Here is a 26420-nt window from a genome sequence, read left to right as displayed (position 1 = left end):
CCATATAAGATCCTCCCTCGCTTCGCTCGGTCCGCCCAACTATCATCTGGAGACAAGTTAATTGCATTACTTCCATATTTAACGGAGGGATTTTGTGAAAGATGCATAGTTGTTTTCTGCTTAAATATTTTGGTTCTTAGTTATTTATAACCTGGCGTCATTAGGGGGAACCTGAAAGAATTAGGGGCGACACAAAAAGACAAAAAGGTCACCCAAACCTAAAATTAAGTCGAAATGGCAATTATACCCTTCATAATCGGTAGATAAAATTATAATCGATAGTTTCCCTCCATAATCGGTAGATGTTAGGATAATCGGAGGGTAATATGTACATATATAGTTTTAAAGTTTTGTTACTTTGAAATAACTTACAATTTGAGGGTATTTATTTACCGTGTCTCCCGATTATGAAGTTGACCCAAAATTGAAATTTGAAAAAGTCTCAAATTTTTCGAATTTGGGAGCTACCACTATCTGTAGACAATACTACAATAGGTAGTGTATATCGGTATAAATGATTGCAGAAATAAAACAAAGAATGCGCCACATCCCAGTCTACGATATCCAACACACATATCGAGAAGGAAATCAAGTAGCAGACGGTCTAGCAAATGAAGCGGCGGATGGAAGCCAATCAACAAATTTCTCAACCAAAATTCCTCGATTTGACTGCCAATCTGACAGTAGTTTATTTTAGGCCAAAGCGGCTACTAGATTTCCAGAGGAATCTATTTCCTTTTCCAAATCGAAACTCTCCTCTATTTCCCCTGCTTCCTATTTTCTAACTAACTTTTTCCTATAAGTAGAAAATTAACCTCTGATTCTTCTTTTGAAAGCACAGAGATTAACAGTAGAACAGAAATTACACCTAGAACAGAGTATTGAGATTTTCTTTTTTCCTTTAATTTTGTGAGAAAGTGATGGGTGGAGGTGAAAAGTTATCATCCGGAGACAAGTTAATAGCATTGCTTCCATACTTAACAGAGGGATTTTGTGAAGGATGCGCAGTTTTATTGCAGAATAGACTTCAAAATATTGGTAAATTTTAATCAAACATATTCTGTACGTTCTTTTATAGAAAAAAATTTCACCTTTTTTTGTTTATAGGGTTTTTAGGGTTTTGCTTGTGTAGTATCAATTGCTTAATTTAGTTTTGGGGAAAGGAATAATTAGGCCCAAAAGGCATTTAAAAATCCAATCTTTTTGTTGATTGAGTTTCTTATGATACTTATTTTTAAGGCTATTCAATTTATGTTATGCAGGAAATTTTGATGGAATTTCGATGTCGAATGGTCAGAACTCTGAGAATGCAGCAGGTGGTTGTTCTGCCCATACGCCAGAGAAGAGTTTGATTTCTTCGCCGGCATCATCTATCGTTGCACAAAAGAATGATAGCCCTTCATGGGGATCATCTAAGACTCCGTTAAATTTTAATGGACAAATAAGTAAGAATTTCTCACCTGCTTCAGCGAGCAGTCAACCAAGTACACAATCGAAAGTGTCTTTACTAGGTGATGATGAATCGGATGAGCAAGTTAGATTATCACAAGTTGGAAGGAAGAAGGATTATACGCACTTTGAGAGAGTTGATGGGAAGCAAATTAACGTGCTTAGAGGGCTTGAACTTCATACTAAGGTTTTTAGTGCTGAGGAGCAAAAGAAAATTGTTGATTATGTCTACAAGCTCCAAAAGATGGGACAGGCAGGAAAACTTAGAGGTATGCAATTTAAGCCCCCTTCGAGTACTCTTTCTTTTTCTTGGTTATGCTTTTGAAGATTCCCCTTTCTATGGTATAGCTGTGATTCGCCTAGTCTTTTACATGTTAGACTTAGAATAGATAAAGGACACTGTTGAATAGAGAGATAAATCGGATATACATGTTGACCATACAGAGAATACCAATATATGGAAGTTCATTGAATTGCAAGTATACCGATTAACCACTTTTTATCTTTCTATCATCAAGGAGTCTTGAGGGCATAGCCTTACCAGCAACTTGCTGGGGTTCTGATTCCAAAGGTTTAGGGGAAAGTTGTCCTAATTTTGTTTTATATGTCAAATGGAAGCCAGGTGACTTTAGGATTACCAAAAAAGCAATTTTTTTCTCTGTTCCAGCTTTGAGATATTAGCTTTGACATTACAAATATGTCCGATTTGATTACGTTTATGCTTTTCTCATACTAGGCATGCGTTTTCTTATTATGGTCGGTCAATACATGTAGTTTTCTTTTCCCAATCAATTGATATTCCTTTTCATATAAATTTACAGAGCGCACTTATACCGAACCATCGAAATGGAAACGCGGTAAAGGACGGGTCACTCTTCAGTTTGGTTGCTGCTACAATTATGCAGTGGTAAGTTATTACTGTCAGTGGTACTCTATCACCACAGTTGCAGTTTCTATGCTAATTTGTCTCAACTTCAGTATACTATATATAAACTATGTACTGATATCCTTATCTTAATTGCTAATCAATTTTGCAGGACAAAAAGGGAAACCCTCCGGGTATTATACGAGATGAGGATGTTGATCCTTTACCGCCTATGTTCAAAGAGATGATAAAGAGACTTGTAAAGTGGCAAGTTCTTCCACCGAGCCATGTTCCAAACAGCTGCATTGTTAACATCTATGACGAAGGAGACTGTATCCCTCCTCATATAGACCACCATGATTTTGTTCGGCCATTTTGTACCGTCTCATTCTTGACCGAGTGCGACATACTGTTCGGTGCTCACTTAAAAGTTGTTGGGGATGGAGAATTTTCTGGTCCCGTATCAATAGCTTTGCCAGTTGGGTATGTATATAGTGTCCTCTTTTTTCATCATCCATATAGATAATATTCTTATAGATTTGTTCTCTTTTTCTTTTTATTTGAGCTTGTAAATCATTATTCTTGGAACCCAACAATAATTGGATGAATGTGTTCATGATAATTATGTTTTCACCTTATCCTTGCAGATCTGTGCTTATCTTAAGTGGCAATGGGGCAGATGTAGCTAAGCATTGTGTTCCTGGAGTCCCTTCCAAAAGGTAAAGCTTGTATGTCACATAACTACACGAATCAGAATTTCTTATTTTTTAAGAAGAATCATCTTATCTATAACATTCGTTGACACATAATCTTTCGGTTTTCATTTTATTCAGAATCTCCATTACTTTTAGGAAGATGGATGACAGCAAATTGCCATACGACTTCTGTCCAGATCCAGAGTTGAAGGGCCTTGAACAATTTAGGAGAACTCCATCATCAACCAAGTTAATGACTCCACGGGTTCTGCAATCTCGCACCCCACAGCAAAACATGCATCCTAGCAGCAACTCCGTCCTGTTAAATAACCAACTCAAGGAGATGAACAACATTGTCACCCCCACCAACATTGACTTGGGGCAAGACAATTTTCCTTCTCTTGGAAGTTCAAACAATAAGGCTAGAAGACGAGGGGCCTAGCTCTTAGGCAGCAGGACTTTTGTATTGTAGCTTATTTTTTAAGCAGTTTGTGCGACTTTTTATTCGTTTCAAACATTTGATCATCATCAGAAAAAGGGCATATAATGTTATATTCACTTATTTGTATTCTATTGATCAGATAAGAAGAGGTTAATAAAAATCACTGTCCAGAATTTTTCTCTGTTAATCAATCAGAACATTTTGTTATGGCAATCAGAAAGAATGACATGAGATTGGGGGTTGAAGCATCCAAAAACTAAAACAAGTTTAAGCAACCAAAAAAGAATATGTTTTACCTTTTGATTGTATTTTGAGTTAAGTTAGATGCTTATACACTTTCACCTTCTTTTACAAGAAGAACTGCCTAAAGGTTCTCTGTTCCACTACCTGACTTTCTTTTTTCCCCTATGTTAAGATTAGCTAAAGAAGTCATTCCATAACTTTGATTTGGCCGAAAATAAGAAAAGGAAAAGAAAAGAGAATAACAAGTAAATGAGATATAACTCTGTTACAGAAAGAATCAAACAGTAAGAAATCTTCTTTTATCATGTTTGGTGCATGCAAACGTGTATTCAACTATGGTTTGGAAAACAACAAAATGTGCAAAGGGAAGGGGCTAGAATGAACGCAACATACATACCCTAACATGTATGAGTTAGCTTCTTCATTCAAAGACAAAGTGTACCATGACCAAACAAAAGCATGGGTGCATTATTACGTAGATTGAATCGAGAATACAAAAAAGTACCGAACAGAACAGAGGAGGTAAAAAAGGTCAAAAAGGAAGAAATAAATGGACACTGAATAATGCAGCACAAGAGTCAGTCAGTAGTCCTCTCCTCTAGAATAAAGACATTTGAAAAGGGTAATTTGGGCAACTTTGTAAAATAAATATTTTCCATTTTTCAGACAATTGCCTTCTTTAAATTACGATCTCTTCTCTCATCTCTCACACTTATCTTTCTCTTTCTATTTCTCATTTTGAAAACCCTCTTTGGCTTGGCCATGACAAGTTCCTCCGCTGCTTCTCGCAAGGTAATCTTTGTGTGTGTCTTTCTCAATCCCATCATCAAATTCGATTTAGTTAGTGTGTATGATGGGTCTAATTCAAACGGTCCTTGTCTTTTGATTTTCTTAATAATTTTGGTTTGGTTTTTCATTTATTAGGCTCTGAGTAAGATCGCTTGTAATCGTCTTCAAAAAGAGCTTGTTGAATGGCAAGTTAATCCACCCTTTGGGTTTAAACATAAAGTTGCTGATAATCTCCAAAGGTATCATTTTGATTCATTTTCATCAACTTATTATTGTATTCTTTTAACTTCAATTTTGGGATTTTTTCTGTTTTTTCTTTTTTCTTTACAATTTTTCTTTTGTTTGGGTGATGAAAAAGGTGGGTAATTGATGTTAACGGAGCAGCTGGAACTCTTTATGCAAATGAAACTTACCAGCTTCAAGTTGATTTTCCTGAACATTACCCTATGGAGGCACCACAGGTAAAACATTACTGAACTCTATTTCTTGATCTCTTTTGTGCATGACTTTTTGATTTTTAATGCTATTGTTGTTGTGGGCAGGTTATTTTTCTATCACCTGCTCCACTGCATCCTCATATTTACAGCAATGGTCACATATGTTTAGGTAATTGTGGCTTGCTTCCTTCTATGTTTCTTTTTACTTTTGAATTCTCATTATCTCTATTTGGTCGAGACATAATTGTTTATCCAAAAGTTTTTACAGTTAAATCTGTTAAGCAACTTATAATTGTTTTTATTTAATTTTCTGAAAAATCTACAAGATTCTGAAGTTTTGAGTTTCATGAATGCAGTTAGTATGTGTGGAAAATTGCAATTAGTTTAACTTACAGTTCTTAGTATTTTTGTAGATGATTGTCTAAAATGATGATATATCTTTAATTTGTAGTTCCGTAGTAAACTGAATTTGATGGTAGTTTTGTTTAAGATTTTCGGGATCATGATAAAGACATGTAATACTGTGGTGGTAACTAGATACCCCTAGAAGAATTTGGGTTTAGGCTGCTTTGGTAGGAAGTGTATGTGCTGTGTGATACGAAGAAATATTAGATTCTGGTCAAGATTGTTGGTGTATGAACCGGAGAATGTTCGGCTGATTTCACAGTTATGTAAGCGTGTGAGTTATGACCATCTTTGCCTTGTTATTTGAGTCTGTGTGTTTGCTTTCCTTACAATGGCTCCATTTTATGAAATTGTTTGCTTCACTTTAGTCTTGCCAAGCTATCAAGTTGTCTGTGCTATTGTTTAGATCTTGCCTATAATCTACTTATATCTATATCTCTGACTGGATGGGAAGATCCACCATGAAAAGCAAACTTCTTCCCACTTGGAAACAGAAGATGCTGTATGACTGGACACTTACATGTAATAGTCATGGAAGTCTGAGGGGCTCTCACTGACATATTTTCATGCTATAGTGCCGACCATGGGAAAAAAGAAATATTATTGGTTGGATTTTAGTTAGGTAGTCAAGTAGGTAAACTGTGAGGGATTTCAATAAGGTGTTCTCTAATCAGATGCAAATACAACTGTTAAATTTTTTAGAAGCAAATTGTATATTTACTGTTGGAGGTGGGAGGTCACAAGTCAGATGAATTGATTTTCCCTTTCTTATATGTTATTTAACCCGCTCTTTGATCTGCATTACGTCCACATTTTCATAAGATTCATTGCAATTACTAATTTTGTCAACAGGTTTAGCAACCCACTAATAAGTTTTAGTCCAATATTTCTTTTGGGATAAATAGAATTTGTCTTCTTTAGAGATAGCTGTCCTACTCATTTTAACATTTTTGGATTATGTGGACACTAGGGAGTCTCACTCACCGACCTTCTCTGTTATAGCATAATAGTAAAGATAGATGGAGTTATGCAGCTAGACTGTTAACGGGGCGGATGATATGGAGAGTGATTTGTCTTTTTAGAGATAGCCTTACTACTACTCATCTAGAACAATTTTAGATGATATATTATAAACACTAGAGAGTCTCACCAACCTTCTCTGGTAGAGTGTGATAGTAAAGGTAGATAAATGCAAAGATAGTTAAGGTGATGTAGTTAGACTGTTAGATGGGTGGATGGTAGGTAGAGTGAGCTGTACAAACTATTTGACGGCAATAATGAATGATGGATATACAGTATTATCTTTGGATGACACTCTACACTTCAGCTCTATTCTTCACAAGTGGCAATAATTTCTTGAGTCACTTGTGAACGTATATCTCTGCATGCTTTAACATTGGAAAACGAGGAAAGATGGGCACTCTTTACATGGAGAACCTCTTAGTCATACAACTTTCTCGTCTTGCATCTGCTTTGGGAGAATGATGTAGAGTTTCATAATGGAGATTAGTCTCATTAGCAACTTTAAGTAATCTTTGCTAAGCGTAACCATGTACCTTGCGCCTATATAGTATTGATGGTAAACATGTATTAAAGCCTTACTGTTCTGTTTCTTTTTGTCCGGCAGATATTTTGTATGATTCGTGGTCCCCAGCCATGACTGTTAGTTCCATTTGTATCAGCATTCTCTCCATGCTATCAAGCTCCACGGCGAAGGTATGATGCCTGCACCAATTCACTTGCTTGTCTTTTCTTCTCCAAGTCGAACTTCCTGTTTTTCTTTTCTTATGATGGCCGGCCCACTGAATCTTTCTGATTTCATGTGCAGCAACGTCCTGCTGACAACGATCGCTATGTAAAGAACTGTAGGAACGGTAGATCTCCCAAGGAGACTAGATGGTGGTTCCATGATGACAAAGTATAATTCCTAACTTAACCAACGCTACACCTTCTTGTAGCAATTAAAGAAGATAAAATCAAATAGTAACTTTCACTGGGAAGATAACAAAAATCACAATGCAGTTTGTTCCCATCCACTAAAATTTGGGGCTATAAGAACCCAAGTATTTGATGAGGTGGTGTATATTTATGTGTCCTAGTGTATTTTGTAAAGAAATGAGTAGTCTGTTGTTGTGTTTTAGCAAAAATGTATGTCATAAAGAAGGTCAGAACAAAACCAGATAGGTTGTTGCAATGAGTAATTTGGACAGATATTCTCTTTCACGTATCAACTTATCTTCTCTTTATCTCTGAAATCTGAACTCATATTGCTCTTACGAAAAAGCACATGTAGTCTACCACTTCCTGAATTCCGTGGCTCTGCAATACTTGAAGAATTGCACTTCTCCACAAACTTTGTTTAGAGGACTAGAAATAACCTGTACCGTAACGGCACGGCATAAATCGGAATAATCTTTAGTTATAATAATTTAAATATATAAATATAAACTATGATTGTGGCTATGAAAATTTAAGATATTTATCATCCAAATAATTATGAATTCGATACACTTGTAATTGATTAAAATAATAATTTCTGATAAAATGTCAGGTAAATTATTTTATTTTGTCCTAAAATAATAATCTTTTTAGTTGATCCCAAAAGATTGGTGGTCTTTGATATTGTTTTGGGTTGTATCCGGACCATTATGCTGAATCTTCATTGACATTTGCAACCATTTCTGGTTGAAAATATAACATCACTCTGTACTTTTTCCATATACGATATTTGCAACACTAAATCAGGAGTTGGGAATATGGAGGTGAATCATGATAATATAGAAGGATTTGGTGATACTAATGGGTCGGTAATATGGAAGGTTTAGATGACGATGCCCAATCGTGTTGTTATGGAGGAAAAGACATTCAGGATAAAAAAAAAAGATGCAGAGGAAAAAGGAAACCGCCCAAAAAATCAGGAAGGTTTATGAGAAGATTGAGGTTTCAGCGTCAGTGTATATAGCAAGGAATGCGATTCCAAGCTAAATTGTTGTCCCATTTGCAAGGTTGCAAAGAATCCAAACTTGTGAGTGTACATGTCCTAGCTAGATCAATTATAAGTTTTAAAATAACATTTCTTTTTTCAATAAAATTAAAATTAGGCCTATGATCGAAGTAAAAAGTTTTGGTGATTCATTATTTGGATAGATCTCAATTATATGTACTGATTTTTATTTTTCGATTGTCTCCCAAAAAAAATTGAGTTAAATGAAAATGAATTTTTCGTATTTTTAGTATAATGTTCTTTTTTGTTTGCAAGTTGATTAAGGACAATTAGTTTATTTCAAGGCAGAAATAAGAATTTCACATGTTGTAGCTGCAGATAAACCCATCTTCAAATTCTTCTTCGGTCGGCCCTCCCACCGAGGCAACGGTTGTACTAGTAAAATTGTCCATGTATATATCAAAATATGACAACCAAATTATTTAAGTAATATATAGTTTACATGTATATATATATATATATCACTTTCCATCAAATTTACCTTGTAACCACTAAATCTAGTTAATTAATATCTTGAATTATGTTATCCATTAATTAATATCTTGAGTTATGTGATTCATTAGTTAAAGATCAATAAATTAAAGTTCATAATGAAAGAGGTTGCAAACACCACGATCGTCGGATATTTATTGCTAGGATGAGATTGGGATGATATTTGTCTCTAAAAATATTATCCGGCCGTTGATGCTTAAAAACGCATGATGTATTGTATCATAGATGTGCCTTGTGGTTGACCCAAAAATCCTATCGCCTCTCTGGACATTCCAATTTGTAAAAAAAGGTTATGCAAATTTACGTCACAGAACAAATTGACAAGGACATAATGAATTTCTGACGCATGAACTGAAAACTTGCATTGCCCTTGCAAAGTATAACGCCGTGCAGTGCCTGCAGGCTAATGAGACACCTCTGGCGGTTCTCCGCGTCCGACAGGATATATTTTAACGATGTTGGATGAACTTCAAAATCTAGTTAACAAAATTCAGCCATGAGAGCAATCAGGCTTCCTCCCTCTTCGCTGCTTATTATTTCTTCTTCATCATCGTCGCATTCTCGTTCATGGCAGTGGAAAAAGAAACATCCTATCCAACTCTTCTCTCCTCAATTAACCTCTTCTTCATCTTTTATTAACCCTGGTGTTTTAGCCTTTTCTTCTTCAACCTCTGAAAAACCAATTGAAGAAACTATAATAGACAATATTCCTGAAGTATCCTCCAAAAGGGTAATCTTCATTTCCCTTCTTTATATTACTTTTGCAAAAAGGGTTTCGTTTATTTATGTTTATTAATCAAAATCCAAAAATTAAGTTTATCAGGGTCCTTTGAAATCTGGATTGTATCTTGTTTCAACACCAATTGGAAATCTTGAAGACATTACTTTGCGGTATGTAATTGTTCTAGCTTTAAATTATGGATGTTTTGCTGCAACACGGTCATGGGTACGTTTTTAGGGTTTATAGGGTTTAGTTTAAGAAAAGAATCTTGCTTATAGAGAGAAATTATTTTATTTTTCAAAATAAGGATTAGGAATCTTGCCCTTTTGGCGTTTAACTTTAATTTATGAATGAAATGCAGTGCTTTGCGTGTATTAAGATCAGCGAATGTGATACTTTCTGAAGACACTAGACATTCACGGAAATTGCTTCATCATTACAATATTAAGACTTCCTTAGTAAGTTCCTGTCTTTGTCTATATCCTGTGTTCTGTTAAATTGTTCAGAGTACTCGGCATCCTGTGTTCTGTTAAATTGTTCAGAGTACTCGGCAGGCTTGTTAATTTCATTTCGTTTACTGATTGGAAGTACTTATATTTTCAGTTGAGCTATCATAAGTTCAATGAACATCAGCGCGAAAAAGCAGTACTGGAAAGGCTTCGTGAAGGTGATATTGTGGCGTTGATTAGTGATGCAGGGACACCAGGCATCAGCGATCCTGGCACAGAACTAGTGAGTAGTTTCTGTTTTGCTTACAGTCTAAGCTTGATTAAAATTGTGGAATTGCAATTCTTTACAAATTCATGAAAGTTGGACCCGAATTTGGTGCAGGCAAAGTTATGTGTAAGTGAGAAGATACCTGTTATTCCTATCCCTGGACCTTCTGCTTTGTTAACAGCGCTTTGTGCCTCTGGATTGTCCACAGAGGAGTTTTCGTTTGGTAATTTGCTATGATACTTGGGATCTAATATGGAAGCCGACAGGATTCTTCAAGAAATACTCTGTAAAGAGCAGCGGGTTATTGATGCCTAGTTTCAATTTACTACTGTAGTTGGATTTCTTCCTAAACAAGCTGGATCAAGGAGAGAAAGATTGCAGCTTTCTGCCAATGCAACTGCAACGCAGATTTTCTTTGTTCCTCCGCACAAGCTTAATCAATTTTTGGAAGAAACATCTTCACTTTTTGGTGATTCAAGGTAACACTAAGAATTAGTTCATATGTAGTATTAACATTGCAGGCCCAGCTTTTCCTTCCGTGCATATTTTTTTGTTTGTTGTTTTGATCAGAATCGTGTATGATCTTACTTGGCACAAACAATAAACTTATGGATATTATTGATGGGCTCTTAGTTTAGAAATAAAACTTACAGCTTTGATGTAGTTATGTTTTATACATTTGCTTAGAAAACGAAACTTATGGCTCTATCGATATTTTGCATCTGAAATAGAAATCAACATGGACCTGTTAGGCTTCTAGCTAATAGCGACACTATCTAGATTATGTAGGAAGTGTGTAATAGCTCTGAGAGATGACAAAAATCCATGAAGAGATTCTATACAGTCATTTAGTTATGGAGCTAATAAAACTTACAACTTTCGTATAGTTATGTTTTATACGTTAGCTAGAAAAAGAAACTTATTGCTTTATCGATATTTTGTATCTGAAAAAGAAAATTAGCATTGACCTGTTAGCTAATAATGGCAGTCTCTGGATTTTTGTAGGAAGTGTGTCATAGCTCGAGAGATGACAAAAATCCATGAAGAGGTAAAGTCTTTGAAAATGTTTAATCGGGTATAGGGTTCGAGACTAGGGCTTGACATTACAAGATCCTGTCCAGTTACCATCCCCTCTTTGACTTTTTTATGCACTCAATTATATGTATTCTTGGCAATTTAGTTTTGGCGCGGAAGTCTCGGAGAAGCTAAAGAAGCGTTCTCGGCTAATCAACCAAAGGGAGAGATTACTCTCCTAATTGAAGGAATAGCAACCTGTATCCCCGAAGCTCCTTCAGAAGATCAACTTGAACAGGAACTGAGAAATTTAATCTCCAACGGCCACAGTCTTTCCATGGTAAGTTCTAAATGCACTGACTAGACAAACCATTTCTAATACAGTGGATCAATCAACATGGCTCTTACGTAAATGCAATGCCTGTTATCACTATTACCGTTTACACTGACTTCCTCTTGTCGTTGGAATAGGCAGTGAAAGTATTATCTGAAGCAACATCAGTGAAACGGAAAACAATATATTCACTTGCACTTCGAAAATTCGGAAACGTGGAAGAGGCGGAGGAAGATTCAAGTTGAGGCAATGAGGCACACCAAAACAGCAAACAGCATACAAAACTCTTGGGCTTGGGCTTGTAGTCATTTGCGTGTTCGATTTTTTTTCAAAAAGATATTTTTTTCTTGAGAATTATTTGTGCGAAGACTTTGATAACTAGACGGGGGGGCCTACAACATTATCCTTTCAACACAGGTGACGTGTCACAGCCAAATTCACACACAAAAAGATTGGACCTCTCCTTATTTCCAACAAATGGAAGAAGACGTATAAGATTCCCACGCAATTAAATGGGCCCCACGGTTTCTTGTTTTTTCTTTTGTTTTGTAGCATAAAGAAGACACAGGGACCCACATTCTGGTCTGACATTTTTATTTTTTTATTGTCAACAAATGATCTCATGCTTATTTCATTCTCCTTCCTAATCACTCTATTAAAAATGCGTCAAGATGTTATTGGGTCGGTCCCTACCTTTTATAATAGAGTTAAAATTTCCCACTTTTGATCAATTAAAATTCAACACGTGGCTTACATTCACCTCGGACTTACCTTCATTTGCTTTCTGGCTCGGCTTGTTGCTTGGTTCCAGCTGCTTCGAGCTCAGGGGTAGTGAACTAAGTGATGTTTGGATACTTGGATGGCCGGATGCCATGCTTTATACGTAACTAATTTAATGTTGCACATTCATTTTAGACGATTCAATAATTTAGAAAATGGTCCATAAGAGGGTTGGATTTTTTGTGGCATTAATGAAAGTTGTATAGCAAGGCTAAGCTTGTGTATTAGACCCGGCATGAGGGTTATAAAATCCCAAGGAAACTTACTAATATGATAGCAAAACCTTATGCAGAGTTAAAAATTTTGTTATGCGAACATATAGTGGGGTCATAAACCCAATTCTTTAAAAGGTTTAGATTTGGAAGCCACATGAGATTTAATAACTTCCATGAAATTTGATAATCCAATATAGCAACCATGATAGATGTGGCAGAATAACTTCGCTAAAAACATGGACAAAGTCAAGAAGAGTTGGGATATGCGAATTTAGCCTCTAAATCCATTTGGCTGCAAAGTTCGGCTTTTGGGCTTGGCGTAGCTTAACCCTTTTGTACCCCATGGCTCGGCTACGGTCAATCAAACCGAAATTCTATTTCTACCTAATTTAAGTTGGCAAATTATTGTACATTCAGCTTGTAGTTTCAAATTGAGAGATAATTATCTACACGTGTCAATAGAGTACGAAACACTTCTGCTTACTTGTATGGCGGGACCCGATTTCTGACCTCAGGTTTGCCCAACTGGCTGTTACCAATATTACCGTCTACGCCAGTTTATGTATTTTTTTGAGATTATAAAAATGGAATCGAATTAATTAATACTCCCAATTAATTAATTAATTATCACAGTTGGCTTTGAATTTTCTTTTTAAATATCTTATTCTAATTTTATAATAATATTATTTTGAGGAAAATAAATTTATTTATTAATTTATTATGCTATTTCCTATCCAAAGGAGGGATATATCTATGCCGGCCAATGGATGTGCCCCCCCCTCCCCCCAAAACTAGTTATTAATCTAGTTGGTGTAAACGAGTTCACCAACTTTACACCACACATATAAAAAATTTAAAAAATAAAAAAAATCTGTTTATTTTAGGAAGATTTAGTTCTGAAATTTATTTATAAAAAGAAAAAATAGTTAAATTTGGTTCTATCCATATTGAATGGGAACGAATCGAATTCAATTGATTTTTTTTCCAATTTGTGGCAGAGGCTGAGGTTGCAGTTAATGAAAGAAAAGAAGAGCAGCAGGGTCAGTGATTGCGGCCCACAGATATAAATTCTTGATACCAAGCCAAGTGTCGTGGATCATTTGATTTTGATGATATCAAGTGGGAATTTATGATTCTAATCAATTTGCAATTGCCTGGTCTAATTGAAGCTATTTTGAACTTCAAACATACTTGATGTTGTGTGTTTAGTTTGGCCACATCATAAGCATCTTACTAATATTGCATGACAGCCATCCGTTCTTTATGACCGACACAGCATAATAACATCTTGTGATCATGAGTCATAGATTTACACCATCAATCACGATAGTATTTTTTTTATCGAAAGTTTGAACTTGGGATCACTGGAAATCAACCGGACTACGTGTTTTTTTGGCTACAATAGAAAGAGAAAACATCATAAAAACCGAATATTTCTGTATTTTATTTTTGGCTCTCTTGATTTGTTGTCGGCCGCATTTATTGGTGAAATGATTCTTAGATTCCTAGTATGAGTATGGTGTTTTGTCAACGTTTATGTATCGGTCATGGAGAGCAAGACAAAGCTCCGTCCCATCGGTCACAGGAAAATAACGAATACTATCATATGCTAGCATAATAATCAACCCACTGAACGGTTTAAATGGATAATGCTCTAACCCGACAGCAGACACGTAAAATTAAGAAACGAAGGTCTTTGAAAACAGCGACAGTCAAACAAGTCTCAAATTTCAAATTTCAAGCAACAAACGTTCTTGTGATTGCGATCACAAAACATGTGCAAATCTTTCGTTCTGAACCAAAATCTATACTTGAGAGTTGTAAATGCAGGTGCAGTGATATGTGCTACTACTTTTTACAGTCTTTACTCACAATGACCGTAGCCATAATAACCTGCTGCAGTCAATTTTTTTTAATGTCTCAGATATTCGAGAGTACGGTGATCAGTTTTAAATTTTAGGAGGTGGCACAAGTTGGCCGATAGAAAATTAATGTAAAGAAAAACTGGGAGCAAACTCACAAATGGAAATTAATCTGTCAATCCGAAGTCTATTATTAATAATTTAATCAGACGGTAATGATTACCTTGAAAATCTTGTCAGAAAATTTTCTGTCGTTTAATAATCAACGTGTCGAAAGGTCTTATAACCAATCAGAGTCCGTGTATCATTATTATTAACGTTAGATCTCGAATATCGAAGCCTGCTGTTGGTTCCAAAACCCAATACAACTTTCTGATTTCCTCTGTCTGAGCAAAAGTGTGTTGGATAAGGCGCCCACGTCAGTGTTTTCGCAGCCGCGTATTTCTGCACCCCTGCATTTATTCCTACCTATTCTTAGCCTTGGTACATTACCCTTCATCTTCGAATGTTATTACCGAAACCATTTTTGGTACCAAACAATCATATTTTGGAGTTGTTGTCCGATATCAATTTCCCACTTACCGGTCGACGAAGATCATGCAGCCAGGGGAAGAATAGAAAGTAGGGAACCTATCACGTTGCAAATAGAAAAAAACAAAACGAAAAAGAGAATCAAAATCTATCAATGAAGACGAGAGGGTACCAAAATAAACACTTTGTGAGGGAAGCCGGTTGGCGAGAAGCCTACCTATCGGTCTTAAAGTTACCGGATCGAGTCTCCACTCCTAAATTGAGATTTGAGATGCTGTGAAAATATCTTTCGCAATTTTATCAACCGATCGAAATTTGATTCTTGAGTTTTGGGGATCTCGTAAAAACTCCTTTCATGTATCAGAAAAAAGAAAAAACACTGCAAACACACCTATAATTCTATTTTAGTGTTTGATTATTTTTTAAATCCTGCAAAATTCTTTGATAATTAAATTCACCACTACATGAAATGTTACCCAATAGCTTAAATTTTATGTTACCAAGTAAAGTGCGGAAAGAAAGAAGAAAAAATCAACCGGCCAAGATTTTTATATACATAGTACAGGACCATAGATAAATTTAATATGTATGGTTATTAAAAGAAAAGTTTAAATCTAACTGTGCTAGACTTAATCAAGGAACAAAACGAAAAATTTAATGGTGGCATGAAGATGTGGGCATTGTGTGTGTATATTTTTTTACAATATGTTGTAGAATGGTCCACATTATGATCACTATCCAATAACGATATGTGAATGCGATGCTTTCATTTTAGTGGGTCATTTTCATAGGATATGTTATATACTTAGACGTATCAGGTGATGTACAGAAATACTAGTCATAAAATAGAAACGTTTTATAGTCCAACACCAACTTGCAATAAAAAAAACACTGTTCTAACAATCTACATTCCTATAAACAACAACAACACGAAGAAAACAGATGGTGAAAAGTAATGGTAATTGCTTTATAGAGATTCACTAACTTTTATGGGAGAAATCATTGTTAGATAAAGACTTGACTTAAAAGATTTAAGGGCAAATTAATAAAGTGTCCTGCTTCAAACCATATAATTAATAAACCGGCCAAACTTTTAAATTCTTTTAGAAACTGGCCTTTCTGTTAGAGTTGACACCTGGGCCCACCAGATCGGTCAGCTGCGTTGAATAAGTCAAACTCGGTAGGAGAATTTACGACTGTGCCCTTGCCCATTTAAAGACCCGTGTGGTCTCTCACCACAATTTCTCTTTCTCCCTCGTTCTCTTTCTCCCTCGTTCTCTTCTCCCTCGTTCTGAAACTAGGGTTAGGTATTGAAGCTGTTTGAAGCTGGTGTTATTGAAGTTGTTTTTGCTGAAGACATAGATGTTAGCAGAAAGACCAGAGTGTATTTGGAAGAAAAGTTATACATATTTAGGGATTCAGAGATAGTGGTGATACAGTGAAGATGAGGTACAAACCGGGATTGAAACAGTCTGAATCAAGGTAAGATTAACGAAACCCGTGACTTAATATATGATGAAAATCATTGTATTGATAGTTAATTAATTTAATTGATCGATTGATTTTTAGGGTTTCTGTTTTTTTTCCTTTGTAATTAGGGTTTATTTGAAACCAAATTTTTATTGTTTAATTGGGGTTTAATTTTCGTGATTGGGTGTTTGATTTTAAGTAATATTGCTTAATTAGGTTTTCATTGGGTTTTCATAGGTTTATATCTGATTTTGTTTCATTTGTGTTGCAGTCAGTTCAAATTTAGGAATATCAGTGTATATGCGGAGCCAAAGAATGAGACTTTGGTATTTCCTGATTGCCATAGAGATGAAACAGACTTGATGACACTTAAGTATATGGTGTATAAGGGTTTGTCTATGGATGTTAAAGAGAAGTTTAATTTATATTGGTTTAAGGAAGAATGTCTGCCACTGCCATTGTTAAACAATGATGATTTTGATAATTTTTGGGAGGATTCTTTTGTAAATGAGGATGGATGTATATGTTTATGGATGGGGATGAAAGACACAGTGTTTGGGACTCCAAAGACTACACCAAAGAAGAAGACAGTTAGTAAGGGAACCACCCCTAGAAGATCCCCAAGGCTAAATAGTGTGGATAAATCAGTTGAAGGTGCATCAAGAAAGCTGAGTTTCATGGATGTGCCCATGTCCAAACATTCTCAGGCTAGTAGCAGTGGTTGCAGTCAGTCAAAAGCTACAAATGAAGTTAAGTTTGTTGAAGATGTGGACAATATTCAGCTGGAAAACACCAAAGAAGATGAATGTCACCCAATTGAGAATCCAGAAGCTCCTCCAGTATATGACAGTGATGAAGACATTGAGTATGGGTCAGATGAAGAAGAACAAGAAGAGAAGAAGAAGAAGAAGAAGAAGAAGAAGAAGAAGAAGAAGAAGGAGAAAAAGAAGGCAAAGAAAAAGGTATATTTCATTTATAACTGATTTCATTTATTTAATTTGTAACTTATTATATGGTACTGATGTTGATCTTGAATGTGAAGGTAAGGATGTGGATGAAAGACCTGCTTACATGGATGACTTTGATGATGATTTTGGTCAGTACATGAAGGGTGAGCATGATGTAGATCTTTTCCCTGAAGAAGAAGTTTTTACTCCAGTAGATCCTAGCAAAATGGAGGTAAAAACTAGATTTGCAAATAAGGAAGCATTTAAGAAACATCTCAGGGGTTATTGTGTTCTTAATAAGTGTCAATATATTTTGGATAGAAGTGCTCCCTCTAGAATTAAGGCTGAGTGTAGGTTTAAAACAGAACATGATTGTCCTTGGTTTGTGTATGCTAGCAAGAAAGAGGGTGAGAAGACTTTTGTTCTTAGGAAAGTGAATTTGGAACATAAGTGTGAAGGGGATCCCCAAAATAGGAATAGATCTGCTGATCCTCATTTTGTAAAGGATTTTGTTCTTGATCAGATGAAGAATAAGCCTAAAAAAGTTGTTCCAGACCCTTATAAAATCAAGGAAGACTTCTTAGCTGAAAAGAGAGTAAATATACCATATCAGTGTGCATGGAAGGCTAGGAATCTAGTTTTAGAGTCATTATATGGGAACTATAAAGAAAGTTACAATGAAGTACCAGCATTCTGCAAGATGTTTACAAAATGCAATGATGGGTCTGTTGCTAAGTTCACTTTTGACACAGTGAATAACACCTTTGAAAGCATGACACTCTCATTTGAACCTGCAATGAGGGGTTGGCGAAAAGCATGCAGGGGAGTTATAGGGCTTGATGCCTGCCATCTAACAGGGGAATATGGGGGAGTATTGATGGCTGCAACTGCACTTGATGGACAGAATGGGTTAGTAATGTTAGGAATTATGGTATGCAGAGCTGAAACAAAGGAAAATTGGATCATTTTTTGAAGCATTTGAAGGATGCAATATTAGCACATCCAGTGAAAGTGGCTTTCATTTCAGATAGGCAAAAAGGTTTATTGGAAGCTGTTGGTATAGTGTTCCCTGGCCATCACCACAGATACTGTTGGAGGTAACTTTCTTGTCTAACTTTGTTTCTTGTTTCTTTTGTTTGTCAGATCAGATAAAGTCCTTATGTTAATTGCAATGTGTTAAAATGCAGACATTTATACAAAAATTTCAAGAAGGATTACAAGGGTCTTGAATTATACAGTTCTTTATGGAATGCAGCAAAAGCATACAAAGAAAAGCATTTTCAGGTTTGACAGTTCACAACAGTTCTTTGTTATTGGTTTTATGCACTATTTGACAGTCAAGTTAGCTAGTTTTTGATTGGCTGTGCAGGAACATTTTGACAATATTGTGAAACAGAGTGCTGCAGCTGGTGCTTATCTCAGTAGAGAAGATCCTGCTACATGGTCCAGGGCCTTTTTTAACCCTATTCACTGTTGTGAACATATGAACAACAATTTTTCAGAGTCTTTTAACAATATGATCAACAAGATGAGAAATAAACCAATTATAATGATAGGAATAATGTATGCTAACTTAGTGATGGGTACATGGTACAATAGGAGGACTGAATCTGCATCATGGGTAGATGGTAATTTGGTTCCTACTGCTGTTACATTGATTAAGAAAATGTTGGAATTTGTGACTGACTATGGTGTTGACCCTTGTGTGGCTGGAGAGTTATATATGGTGACTAGTCCAAAGAATTCTGTGTTCACAGTGAACATACTTGCCAAGACTTGCTCTTGTTTGCAGTGGCAGTTGAGGGGGTTCCCCTGTATGCATGCAGTGAGTGCATTGCATAGCATAAGGCCACAATGGAGAAAGTAAGATTTCTCTTTTTTTAAATCTGTACCTTGTCTCAGAACTTATTTATGCAATTTCTAGGCCTTAAATGTATCTAGCACTAACCTTTACATACTCTGCTTGAGCAGGTACTGCAGTGATTACTATTCAGTGGAGAACTATAAGGCCACATATGCACCAACTTTTGCACCACTAGATGATAAAAGTGAATGGGTCCAGGTACTTTTTCTTCTTAAATTTGTAACTATATGCCCTATTTATATTCTCAACTACATTAATATAAGTGCATTTGTTCTTGTAGCCAAACATGAACAAGAAGATCTTGAACCCTCCTCACAGTAGGAAACCAGGAAGACCCAAGAGCAAGAGGGTAAGAAGTTATGATGAACCTCGTGTTGAGAAGACAAAAAGGAGGTGTGGGAAATGTGGAAATGTTACTAACCACAACAAAAGAACATGTGCTGGTGGTGAAGTGGGATCTAATCCAACTGCAAAGAGGCAAAGGACTGAATGTGATGCACAAAGCTTCACCTTCAGCAACATAGAGCCAAGTCAGACCACCGGAGTTAGGGGTGCAGCTAAGTCAAACAAGAAGAAGAGAACGGCATCATTTGTTGGTGAATGTTTTACAGGGCCTGGCAGTCAGCCTTTGGCAACACCATCTTCTACTCCAGCTTCCACAACACCTATGAGTCTGCCATCTATAGCACCATCTTCTACTCCACCCTCTACAATAAATAACCTTTATCAGAACTTCTTTGGCATTGGATCTGTATCTCAGAATATAAAACAAGGAAAGGGAAGGGGAAATGGAAAGGCTAAGAAGAAATGATTTGAGATCCGTTTTCTGATTTTTTGTGTTTAAGAAGACAATATTTTTTTCTTTTGTAGACTTGAATTAATGCTGAATCAAAAGTGGATGGTTGTTTATTAGTACATTTGCAGGTTACATTTTCAGATTGTTGAGTTCCTTACATATAGCATTAAGTTGTAAACTTGAATGCATAATTCTGTTTTTTGCAGCAATGAAGACTTCATCTGAGACCCATTTAAAACCGTCACAATCTGTACAAGTGAGGTATGCTATGTTCTTGTTGTGTTCATTCTTGCAAAATTTCATCTCCATTTTGATTTGCAGTGATCTTTGTTGCAGGTTTGATTTTGCAGTGGGCAGTTTTTGAAGCAATGACCAGATTCTCCGCAAGCGTAACAACCATTCTCTACTGGTAATTTCACCATCTTGCATTTGACAGGATCGATGGCATCGTCAAACCATTCAAAGTACTGACAGGTTGGAATTGAACACTTCAAAAACATTTTTTCGTTTGTTTCTTTTGCTTTTGAACACAATAGTTGCCTTATACCATTACATGGTATATATTTGCACCTGGAATAAATCCAAGGACATACCTTTGGATCATGAATTCCCTGTGCACAGATAGAACATGAAATTAGGGGTTGTTTTAATCTTAATCTTACCTTGCTGCTGCTACTGCTGCCTGGAGAGTTTACTTCATTTTGGCTCATGTCTTATTTATTTTTATTTTTTTGATCTGTTGAGTATGACAAATACTATGGTTTTTCTCTGCAGGGCCTAATTTATATGAATGAAGCTGAATCTGACCGTTACAAATCCAACCGTTACAAATCCGACCGTTGCAATGAGTCACCGAGTTGACTCGATACTGGTTTGGTTACGAACTCAGACGAGGGTTAAGTCGTCTTTTACCTAGCAGGTTAACTGCCACGTAGCCAGTTAACTATCTAAATTCGTTTTTTGAAAAAAACGGGATGGAAAATGTCAATATCGGCCAGTTTATATAAAGATTCAAAAAAACGGCCAGTTTCTTAAATATGGTTCAAAAAGGTGGTTACTTTATACTGGTTTTTAACCGCCAAGAGCAGAAAGAGTAAAAAAAAAAAAGGTAAAAGCCTGGTTATTGCTCGTCCTGGTGATGTAGGACTATTCTGACAGTTTGTTCTCAAGATTCGCCTTTGTATACGATACAATGAATCATCGAATGAAGAATTTAACCGCTAATATGATTTTTGCTTAGTGTAGTAACCATTACGAAGTACTAGTACTAATTAAGCTACAAAAAAGAGAAAGTGAGAATTATTCCATGTACTAGCAAGATAATATTTAGAAACCCTTTTTAGCTTTAGGAAAAGTGGTTGTTTTATGATCAAAAGTTATAATGAAATTACAAAGCCCACGAGCTCATCATTTGAAGTTCAAATGCCTTTAATTAACTTGAACAAATTTGACTTTAACATCAACACAATGGACAGTAACTACTTATAATTGCTGCACTCTTCTAATTATTTTGATTGATTTGATCATATTTATTAATTAATTTGGAGGGTTTTAAGCTAATTTTAAAATAACTACTAATTTAACTGTTTTTGATTAACTCTAATACAATGAGAAAGACAAATAAGAGAAGTTTGAAAAATTTGAGGGGGCACGTCATTTCCTAAGTAATCAAAATTCAAAGTGGGGTATAATTAAATTAAAATTAAGTTTTTGATTAGTGTTGTGATTATCATAATTAAACCAAAATTAGAGATAAGATTCATTTGTTTATATGGTGTATATTATTACAACAAATTTTTGTTCAGATTCTTCTTCTCAAGTTTGTAGAGGAAGAAAGAAAAGATAGAGAGAGAGAGAGAACAAAGATGGGTGGTAATGGAGAGATGGTCTAAGAAGGGGTTTAAGAGAGGGTTTAGGTCTACCTACTGGTAGTTAGAAGATTTGAACACCTTAACTACAACAACTACAACAGCAGCAGCAGCAGCAGTTGTGATGGTAGTAGTAGTAATAACCAAGGAAGAAAGAAACAACAACCAACAAAGAACAACAACAACAATAACAGCAAAGATTTTGATTAATTAATTAATTAATTAAAGTTTGATTTTGTTTGTTGAGTTTGATTCAGGGTTCATAGACAGAGAAAAGAACAGTTTCATGGTGTGTCGAGTTTGATTGTAATTGTAATCTCACGTGTGAAAGAAAAGAGAGAAGGAGAGATTGAAAGGGATGAGATGATGATTAATGGATAGAGAGAGATTTTAATATTAAAAACATAAAAGGAGATTGTTTTATAATTTTTTAATTTGAGTGGATTTCAATGAAAGGAAATTGTTGTTTTTGATCTCGGGATTGGTTTTTGTCTCTGTTTTGGGAGGTCTATTTCACCCGATCATATTTTTTCAAGTTCTTCTTTTGCTCCCCACAATCCACACACTCTCTGGTTATATCTTTGAGGTATCCTCTCTCTCCCTCTCTCTCTATATATATATACTAAAATCTTTTCTTCTGATGTGCATGTGAATCAATTGACAGTTCTGATGATGTGGGTTCTTTCATGCATGACTAATGAAATCATTTTCAATGATCAGTAAACAGAAATAAATGGATTCTTTCTTTTTTAGTTGCAGAGAACTACTTTTTTGTTTGTTTGTTTTGAGCTTTACAATTTAATTTTCCAGAGTCTTTATGTGTAATCTTGAATCTTTTTTTGTTGGATTTTAACAATTAGATTGTTTTAGTTTCTGGGTTTCTTCTGTTTTGTGTTTTCATTCATGTTTGACTTATCCCTATTGATGTTTTCTCTGATAAATTTATCTTCTTAATAAAAGATTTTATGAGAAACCCAGAAAAGAAACCATATCATTATGATGTTTGTTTGGACAATCAGTATAAAGTTCTGATTTTTCTTAGATTGTTTTGTTTTCTTTATGTTGTTGATTGGTCAAATTGAGAACTAATCGTCCTTCTCTTTGATTACATAATCAGTTGCTGGAGCAGCAGCAACAAATATTCACTGGCAAGTAAAAACTGGTAATGGTTTGTAGTCCAATTCAGAGTCCTCAACAGGAAATTTCCAAGTTTGAGGAAGAAGAAACATAAATGGCTACTTATTACCCACCAACAAGCAATCAAAGAGACGTTGCTCCAAGCATCTATTTAAGAGATCCCGCACCCAATTCTTATCCTGAAGCTCAAGGTCTTGCAGGAAACATGATGATGTACATGAATTACTCTAATTCTACAGGTTCCTACACGGATCCTTTAACTGCAAATTCTCAACCGCAGCAAATGAATCTCCAATCTGTAGGAGCACAAGAACTAGGCTCTTCGCAGCAAGCGATGTTATCGGATTTGTTAGGTTCACAAAACGGTGAGCAAGCTTACAATTTGTGGAGGGATGGCAGAAATGAGATGTTGTTCATGCAGCCGAACGGTAGTCCTACGACTATGCAGTCCATTAATGGCACAACAGATAATCTAGTCCGAAGCTCGGTTGCTGAGGATTCTTCACAGATTGGTTTGGGTTCACAATTAGGAATTTTAAACGGTGGACAGAATTCGCAGAGTCAAGGATTGTCTCTCAGCCTCAGCACACATATCCCATCTGCCATTCCAGTCCCTTCATTTCAGTATCGGCAGCCTAATCCGGGTTTCACTTCATTCCTGGCTTCTCATCCTTCAGTTTCAGGTGGTGGCTCAAGAGATGATGATCATTCTCCGAACAAGCAATTGCGTAACGCCGAGTACTTGCCACAAGGTTTCTCGAGTGGTCATCATGACATGATAAAAGGGGAATCACTGAGTAATCTTGTTTCTGTCGTTGGATCCAAGCAGATGCGTCCGGATCATTCTCCGTATGTCATGCCTGGAGTTACAAGCACCATTTCTAACTCCAAGTACCTTAAAGTGACACAACAATTGCTTGATGAAGTTGTCAATGTTCACAAGGCTCTGAAGCAACATGAAGGTGCTCCAAAGGCATCTAAAGAGACTGATGAGCAATTGAGGGATGCTGATGCGACCGGAATGACTTCAGACCCTAAAGAGCCGAACACCTCATCGGCTAATGATCTTTCACCTGCCGAAAGACAAGAATTACAAAACAAGGTGACAAAGCTTCTGTCCATGTTGGATGAGGTGAGCAATTTCATTCATTTTTATTGCATCTGTCCAGTTTTTTTAATACTCAAATATTGACACCCAATTGGTGAAAGGATGATATGGCGACCAGCATATAGAGTTAGGTGGCACTTATGGTTTCAACTCTAATTCGTCTTGTGGTTTCATAGACTCTTTGTTTCATACTTTTCATACTTACTGAATTTTGTTCAAAAATGTTACATTTCATGGACACACCTCGGAATAAACCCGTAAAATGTTTGAACTGTAAGCATTATGATTGTGATTGTGTTTGGTCCAACAATTTGTTTGAACTGTAAGAACTTTCTTAGTTCTTACGAATGTCTGAAATGACCTCACTGTAATTTGAGTTTATCAATCTTAAAGCAATTTGTTTTCACAGGTCGACAGAAGATACAAACAGTACTACCATCAGATGCAGATTGTAGTTTCATCTTTTGATGTAATAGCGGGGAGTGGAGCAGCAAAACCATACACAGCAGTTGCCCTCCAGACCATTTCACGCCACTTCCGCTGCTTACGTGATGCAATTAACGATCAGATTAAAGCCACCCGCAAAAGCCTTGGGGAGCCAGATCCCCCAGGAAATGGCAAAGCTGGTGGGATATCTCGCCTTCGTTTTGTGGACCAGCAGCTCAGGCAACAGAGGGCTCTTCAGCAGCTCGGTATGATGCAACAACATGCTTGGAGGCCACAGAGAGGCCTCCCTGAAAGCTCTGTTTCGATTCTTCGGGCTTGGCTGTTTGAACATTTCCTTCATCCGTAAGCTCCCCTCTCACTGTCCCTCTCCCTTTTTCTCGGTCATTATTTGGCCTCTCTAATTTATGCTATTGACAATCATCAGTTACCCGAAGGATTCTGACAAAATCTTGCTAGCAAGGCAAACTGGGTTAACAAGAAGTCAGGTAAGAAATGAAACAAAAAGCTTACTCTTGGAAGTTCCAAACTTTGCTAGTTATTTTATATATTGGTTGCTTAATGCATTCATCTAACCTTTGATTATCAGGTTTCAAACTGGTTTATCAACGCAAGGGTGCGTCTCTGGAAACCCATGGTAGAGGAGATGTACAAAGAAGAGTTTGGTGAAGCAGAGTTGGACTCAAACTCTACATCTGAAAATATCCTAAAAGCAGCACGAGACAATGCAAAGGCGTCTGAAGATAATAGAAGGGAAGACTTGCAACAACTTGTCAAGTCTGCTACCAACGAAAGATACAGTCCCAGACATTTCCACGATTCAAAGCCCGATTTTATTTCTGACATTGAAATGTCAGGGCCTACAGCCGGAGTCTCATTTCAAAATAGACCTCATGAAGCCGAAGGTACAGTTTACGGGGGAATGAAAATGAATAATGGACAAAGGACCCATGCAGATGATTGTAGTTTACTCCAGGATGCATTTGTGCAGTCAGAGGGAAACGACAGCGGAAGGTATATGACAGCTGCCAATGCAGCATACCAAATGGCAGAATTGACAAGGTACGGCAATGGTAGTGGGGTGTCACTTACATTAGGTTTGCAACACTGCGATAATGGTGCACTATCTATGTCTGGTGGTACACATCAGAATTTCATTATGAGAGCGGACGATATGTACAATGTAGCAGCTGTTTCTTCCCTTGGGTCCGAGGCAGCAGATTACGATTGTATGGAGCCAGGAGACCGACGTAACAGGTTCAGTTCCTCTCATATGTTGCATGATTTTGTAGCCTAGTAGTTTCATAAGGATGACAGTTGAAGCTCTTCTTGAGAGAGAAAGAAGAAGAAGGAAAAATAACATCATGTGCCTTATCTTGGGCTATTTGATATATCGGCATCTTCATAACTTGAAACACAAAGTATGAATGGTGCCCTCTCTCTTTATATATATGGATATATATGTTATGAAAACAGTAGCTGTAATATATAGCAAAAGATTGGTGGGGGGAAATTAGCAATATTTGTAAAGATTAGGATACACTATTATTTTTTGTGTAATTTGTTGAAGATGGGACAACTTGTAAAATACTTAAAACAGAAAATAATTGTGGTATTGAAGATAAAAGGTAATCATCATCAATATGATTTTTGCTGCTAGTAAAATCACATAGTAGGATTTTGTAACAGAGTTTCCAGAAATCCAAATTATAGACATGCAAAATTCCATGCCCCTTCTCAACATAACCCATCAATCACTAGCATATGCATCTCTAGTACAGTGGTAAATAT

At 36.3% G+C, this 26420-nt stretch overlaps 6 protein-coding genes across 6 annotated transcripts; all 6 read left to right on the top strand.

Moving 5' to 3' along the window:
- Positions 1-225: 225 nt before the first annotated feature.
- LOC113288763 (RNA demethylase ALKBH5-like) lies at positions 226-3632 on the top strand. Its single transcript, XM_026537884.1, has 6 exons — positions 226-1038; positions 1263-1718; positions 2271-2356; positions 2487-2797; positions 2962-3033; positions 3148-3632. Exons 1-6 carry the CDS (start codon positions 921-923, stop codon positions 3449-3451), a joined length of 1347 nt encoding a protein of 448 aa, XP_026393669.1. The 5' UTR covers positions 226-920; the 3' UTR covers positions 3452-3632.
- A 701-nt stretch (positions 3633-4333) lies between these two features.
- LOC113288754 (ubiquitin-conjugating enzyme 15) lies at positions 4334-7556 on the top strand. The gene is made up of 6 exons (XM_026537875.1): positions 4334-4486; positions 4619-4722; positions 4842-4944; positions 5026-5089; positions 6953-7041; positions 7154-7556. Exons 1-6 carry the CDS (start codon positions 4457-4459, stop codon positions 7247-7249), a joined length of 486 nt encoding a protein of 161 aa, XP_026393660.1. The 5' UTR covers positions 4334-4456; the 3' UTR covers positions 7250-7556.
- Positions 7557-9292: 1736 nt separating this feature from the next.
- LOC113288743 (ribosomal RNA small subunit methyltransferase I-like) lies at positions 9293-12306 on the top strand. Its single transcript, XM_026537868.1, has 9 exons — positions 9293-9551; positions 9645-9712; positions 9904-10000; positions 10146-10274; positions 10374-10482; positions 10594-10738; positions 11265-11307; positions 11440-11613; positions 11745-12306. Exons 1-9 carry the CDS (start codon positions 9318-9320, stop codon positions 11850-11852), a joined length of 1107 nt encoding a protein of 368 aa, XP_026393653.1. The 5' UTR covers positions 9293-9317; the 3' UTR covers positions 11853-12306.
- A 5074-nt stretch (positions 12307-17380) lies between these two features.
- On the top strand, positions 17381-18385 carry LOC113321927. Its single transcript, XM_026569936.1, has 2 exons — positions 17381-17427; positions 17508-18385. The coding sequence occupies exon 2, from the start codon at positions 17537-17539 to the stop codon at positions 18383-18385; it is 849 nt and encodes a 282-aa protein (XP_026425721.1). The 5' UTR covers positions 17381-17427; positions 17508-17536.
- A 1-nt stretch (position 18386) lies between these two features.
- Positions 18387-20272, top strand: LOC113288732. The gene is made up of 5 exons (XM_026537857.1): positions 18387-18509; positions 18600-18696; positions 18782-19275; positions 19384-19474; positions 19557-20272. The coding sequence occupies exons 3-5, from the start codon at positions 18896-18898 to the stop codon at positions 20085-20087; spliced, it is 1002 nt and encodes a 333-aa protein (XP_026393642.1). The 5' UTR covers positions 18387-18509; positions 18600-18696; positions 18782-18895; the 3' UTR covers positions 20088-20272.
- Positions 20273-21872: 1600 nt separating this feature from the next.
- On the top strand, positions 21873-26294 carry LOC113288722 (BEL1-like homeodomain protein 6). The gene is made up of 5 exons (XM_026537847.1): positions 21873-22526; positions 23058-24209; positions 24595-24974; positions 25057-25117; positions 25219-26294. The coding sequence occupies exons 2-5, from the start codon at positions 23172-23174 to the stop codon at positions 25924-25926; spliced, it is 2187 nt and encodes a 728-aa protein (XP_026393632.1). The 5' UTR covers positions 21873-22526; positions 23058-23171; the 3' UTR covers positions 25927-26294.
- Positions 26295-26420: the final 126 nt, after the last annotated feature.

Source organism: Papaver somniferum, chromosome 1, assembly GCF_003573695.1.
Source record: "Papaver somniferum cultivar HN1 chromosome 1, ASM357369v1, whole genome shotgun sequence".
Taxonomy (NCBI): Eukaryota; Viridiplantae; Streptophyta; class Magnoliopsida; order Ranunculales; family Papaveraceae; genus Papaver; species Papaver somniferum.
The sequence above is the reverse complement of the archived record's forward strand: the minus strand, read 5'-3'. Positions and strand labels throughout refer to the sequence as shown.

Excerpts from the sequence above, each read along its gene's own strand:
- LOC113288763 (XM_026537884.1), top strand. The coding sequence starts at position 921 with ATGGGTGGAGGTGAAAAGTTATCATCCGGAGACAAGTTAATAGCATTG. Across the intron at positions 2,357-2,486 it reads GCTGCTACAATTATGCAGTG|GACAAAAAGGGAAACCCTCC; the intron begins GTAAGTTATTAC and ends TCAATTTTGCAG. Across the intron at positions 2,798-2,961 it reads TCAATAGCTTTGCCAGTTGG|ATCTGTGCTTATCTTAAGTG; the intron begins GTATGTATATAG and ends TTATCCTTGCAG.
- LOC113288754 (XM_026537875.1), top strand. The coding sequence starts at position 4,457 with ATGACAAGTTCCTCCGCTGCTTCTCGCAAG. Across the intron at positions 4,487-4,618 it reads CCTCCGCTGCTTCTCGCAAG|GCTCTGAGTAAGATCGCTTG; the intron begins GTAATCTTTGTG and ends TTCATTTATTAG. Across the intron at positions 4,723-4,841 it reads GTTGCTGATAATCTCCAAAG|GTGGGTAATTGATGTTAACG; the intron begins GTATCATTTTGA and ends GTGATGAAAAAG.
- LOC113288743 (XM_026537868.1), top strand. The coding sequence starts at position 9,318 with ATGAGAGCAATCAGGCTTCCTCCCTCTTCGCTGCTTATTATTTCTTCT. Across the intron at positions 9,552-9,644 it reads CTGAAGTATCCTCCAAAAGG|GGTCCTTTGAAATCTGGATT; the intron begins GTAATCTTCATT and ends TAAGTTTATCAG. Across the intron at positions 11,308-11,439 it reads TGACAAAAATCCATGAAGAG|TTTTGGCGCGGAAGTCTCGG; the intron begins GTAAAGTCTTTG and ends TTGGCAATTTAG.
- LOC113321927 (XM_026569936.1), top strand. The coding sequence starts at position 17,537 with ATGGATGACTTTGATGATGATTTTGGTCAGTACATGAAGGGTGAGCAT.
- LOC113288732 (XM_026537857.1), top strand. The coding sequence starts at position 18,896 with ATGAACAACAATTTTTCAGAGTCTTTTAACAATATGATCAACAAGATG. Across the intron at positions 19,276-19,383 it reads ATAAGGCCACAATGGAGAAA|GTACTGCAGTGATTACTATT; the intron begins GTAAGATTTCTC and ends CTGCTTGAGCAG. Across the intron at positions 19,475-19,556 it reads ATAAAAGTGAATGGGTCCAG|CCAAACATGAACAAGAAGAT; the intron begins GTACTTTTTCTT and ends TTGTTCTTGTAG.
- LOC113288722 (XM_026537847.1), top strand. The coding sequence starts at position 23,172 with ATGGCTACTTATTACCCACCAACAAGCAATCAAAGAGACGTTGCTCCA. Across the intron at positions 24,210-24,594 it reads TTCTGTCCATGTTGGATGAG|GTCGACAGAAGATACAAACA; the intron begins GTGAGCAATTTC and ends TTGTTTTCACAG. Across the intron at positions 25,118-25,218 it reads CTGGGTTAACAAGAAGTCAG|GTTTCAAACTGGTTTATCAA; the intron begins GTAAGAAATGAA and ends TTTGATTATCAG.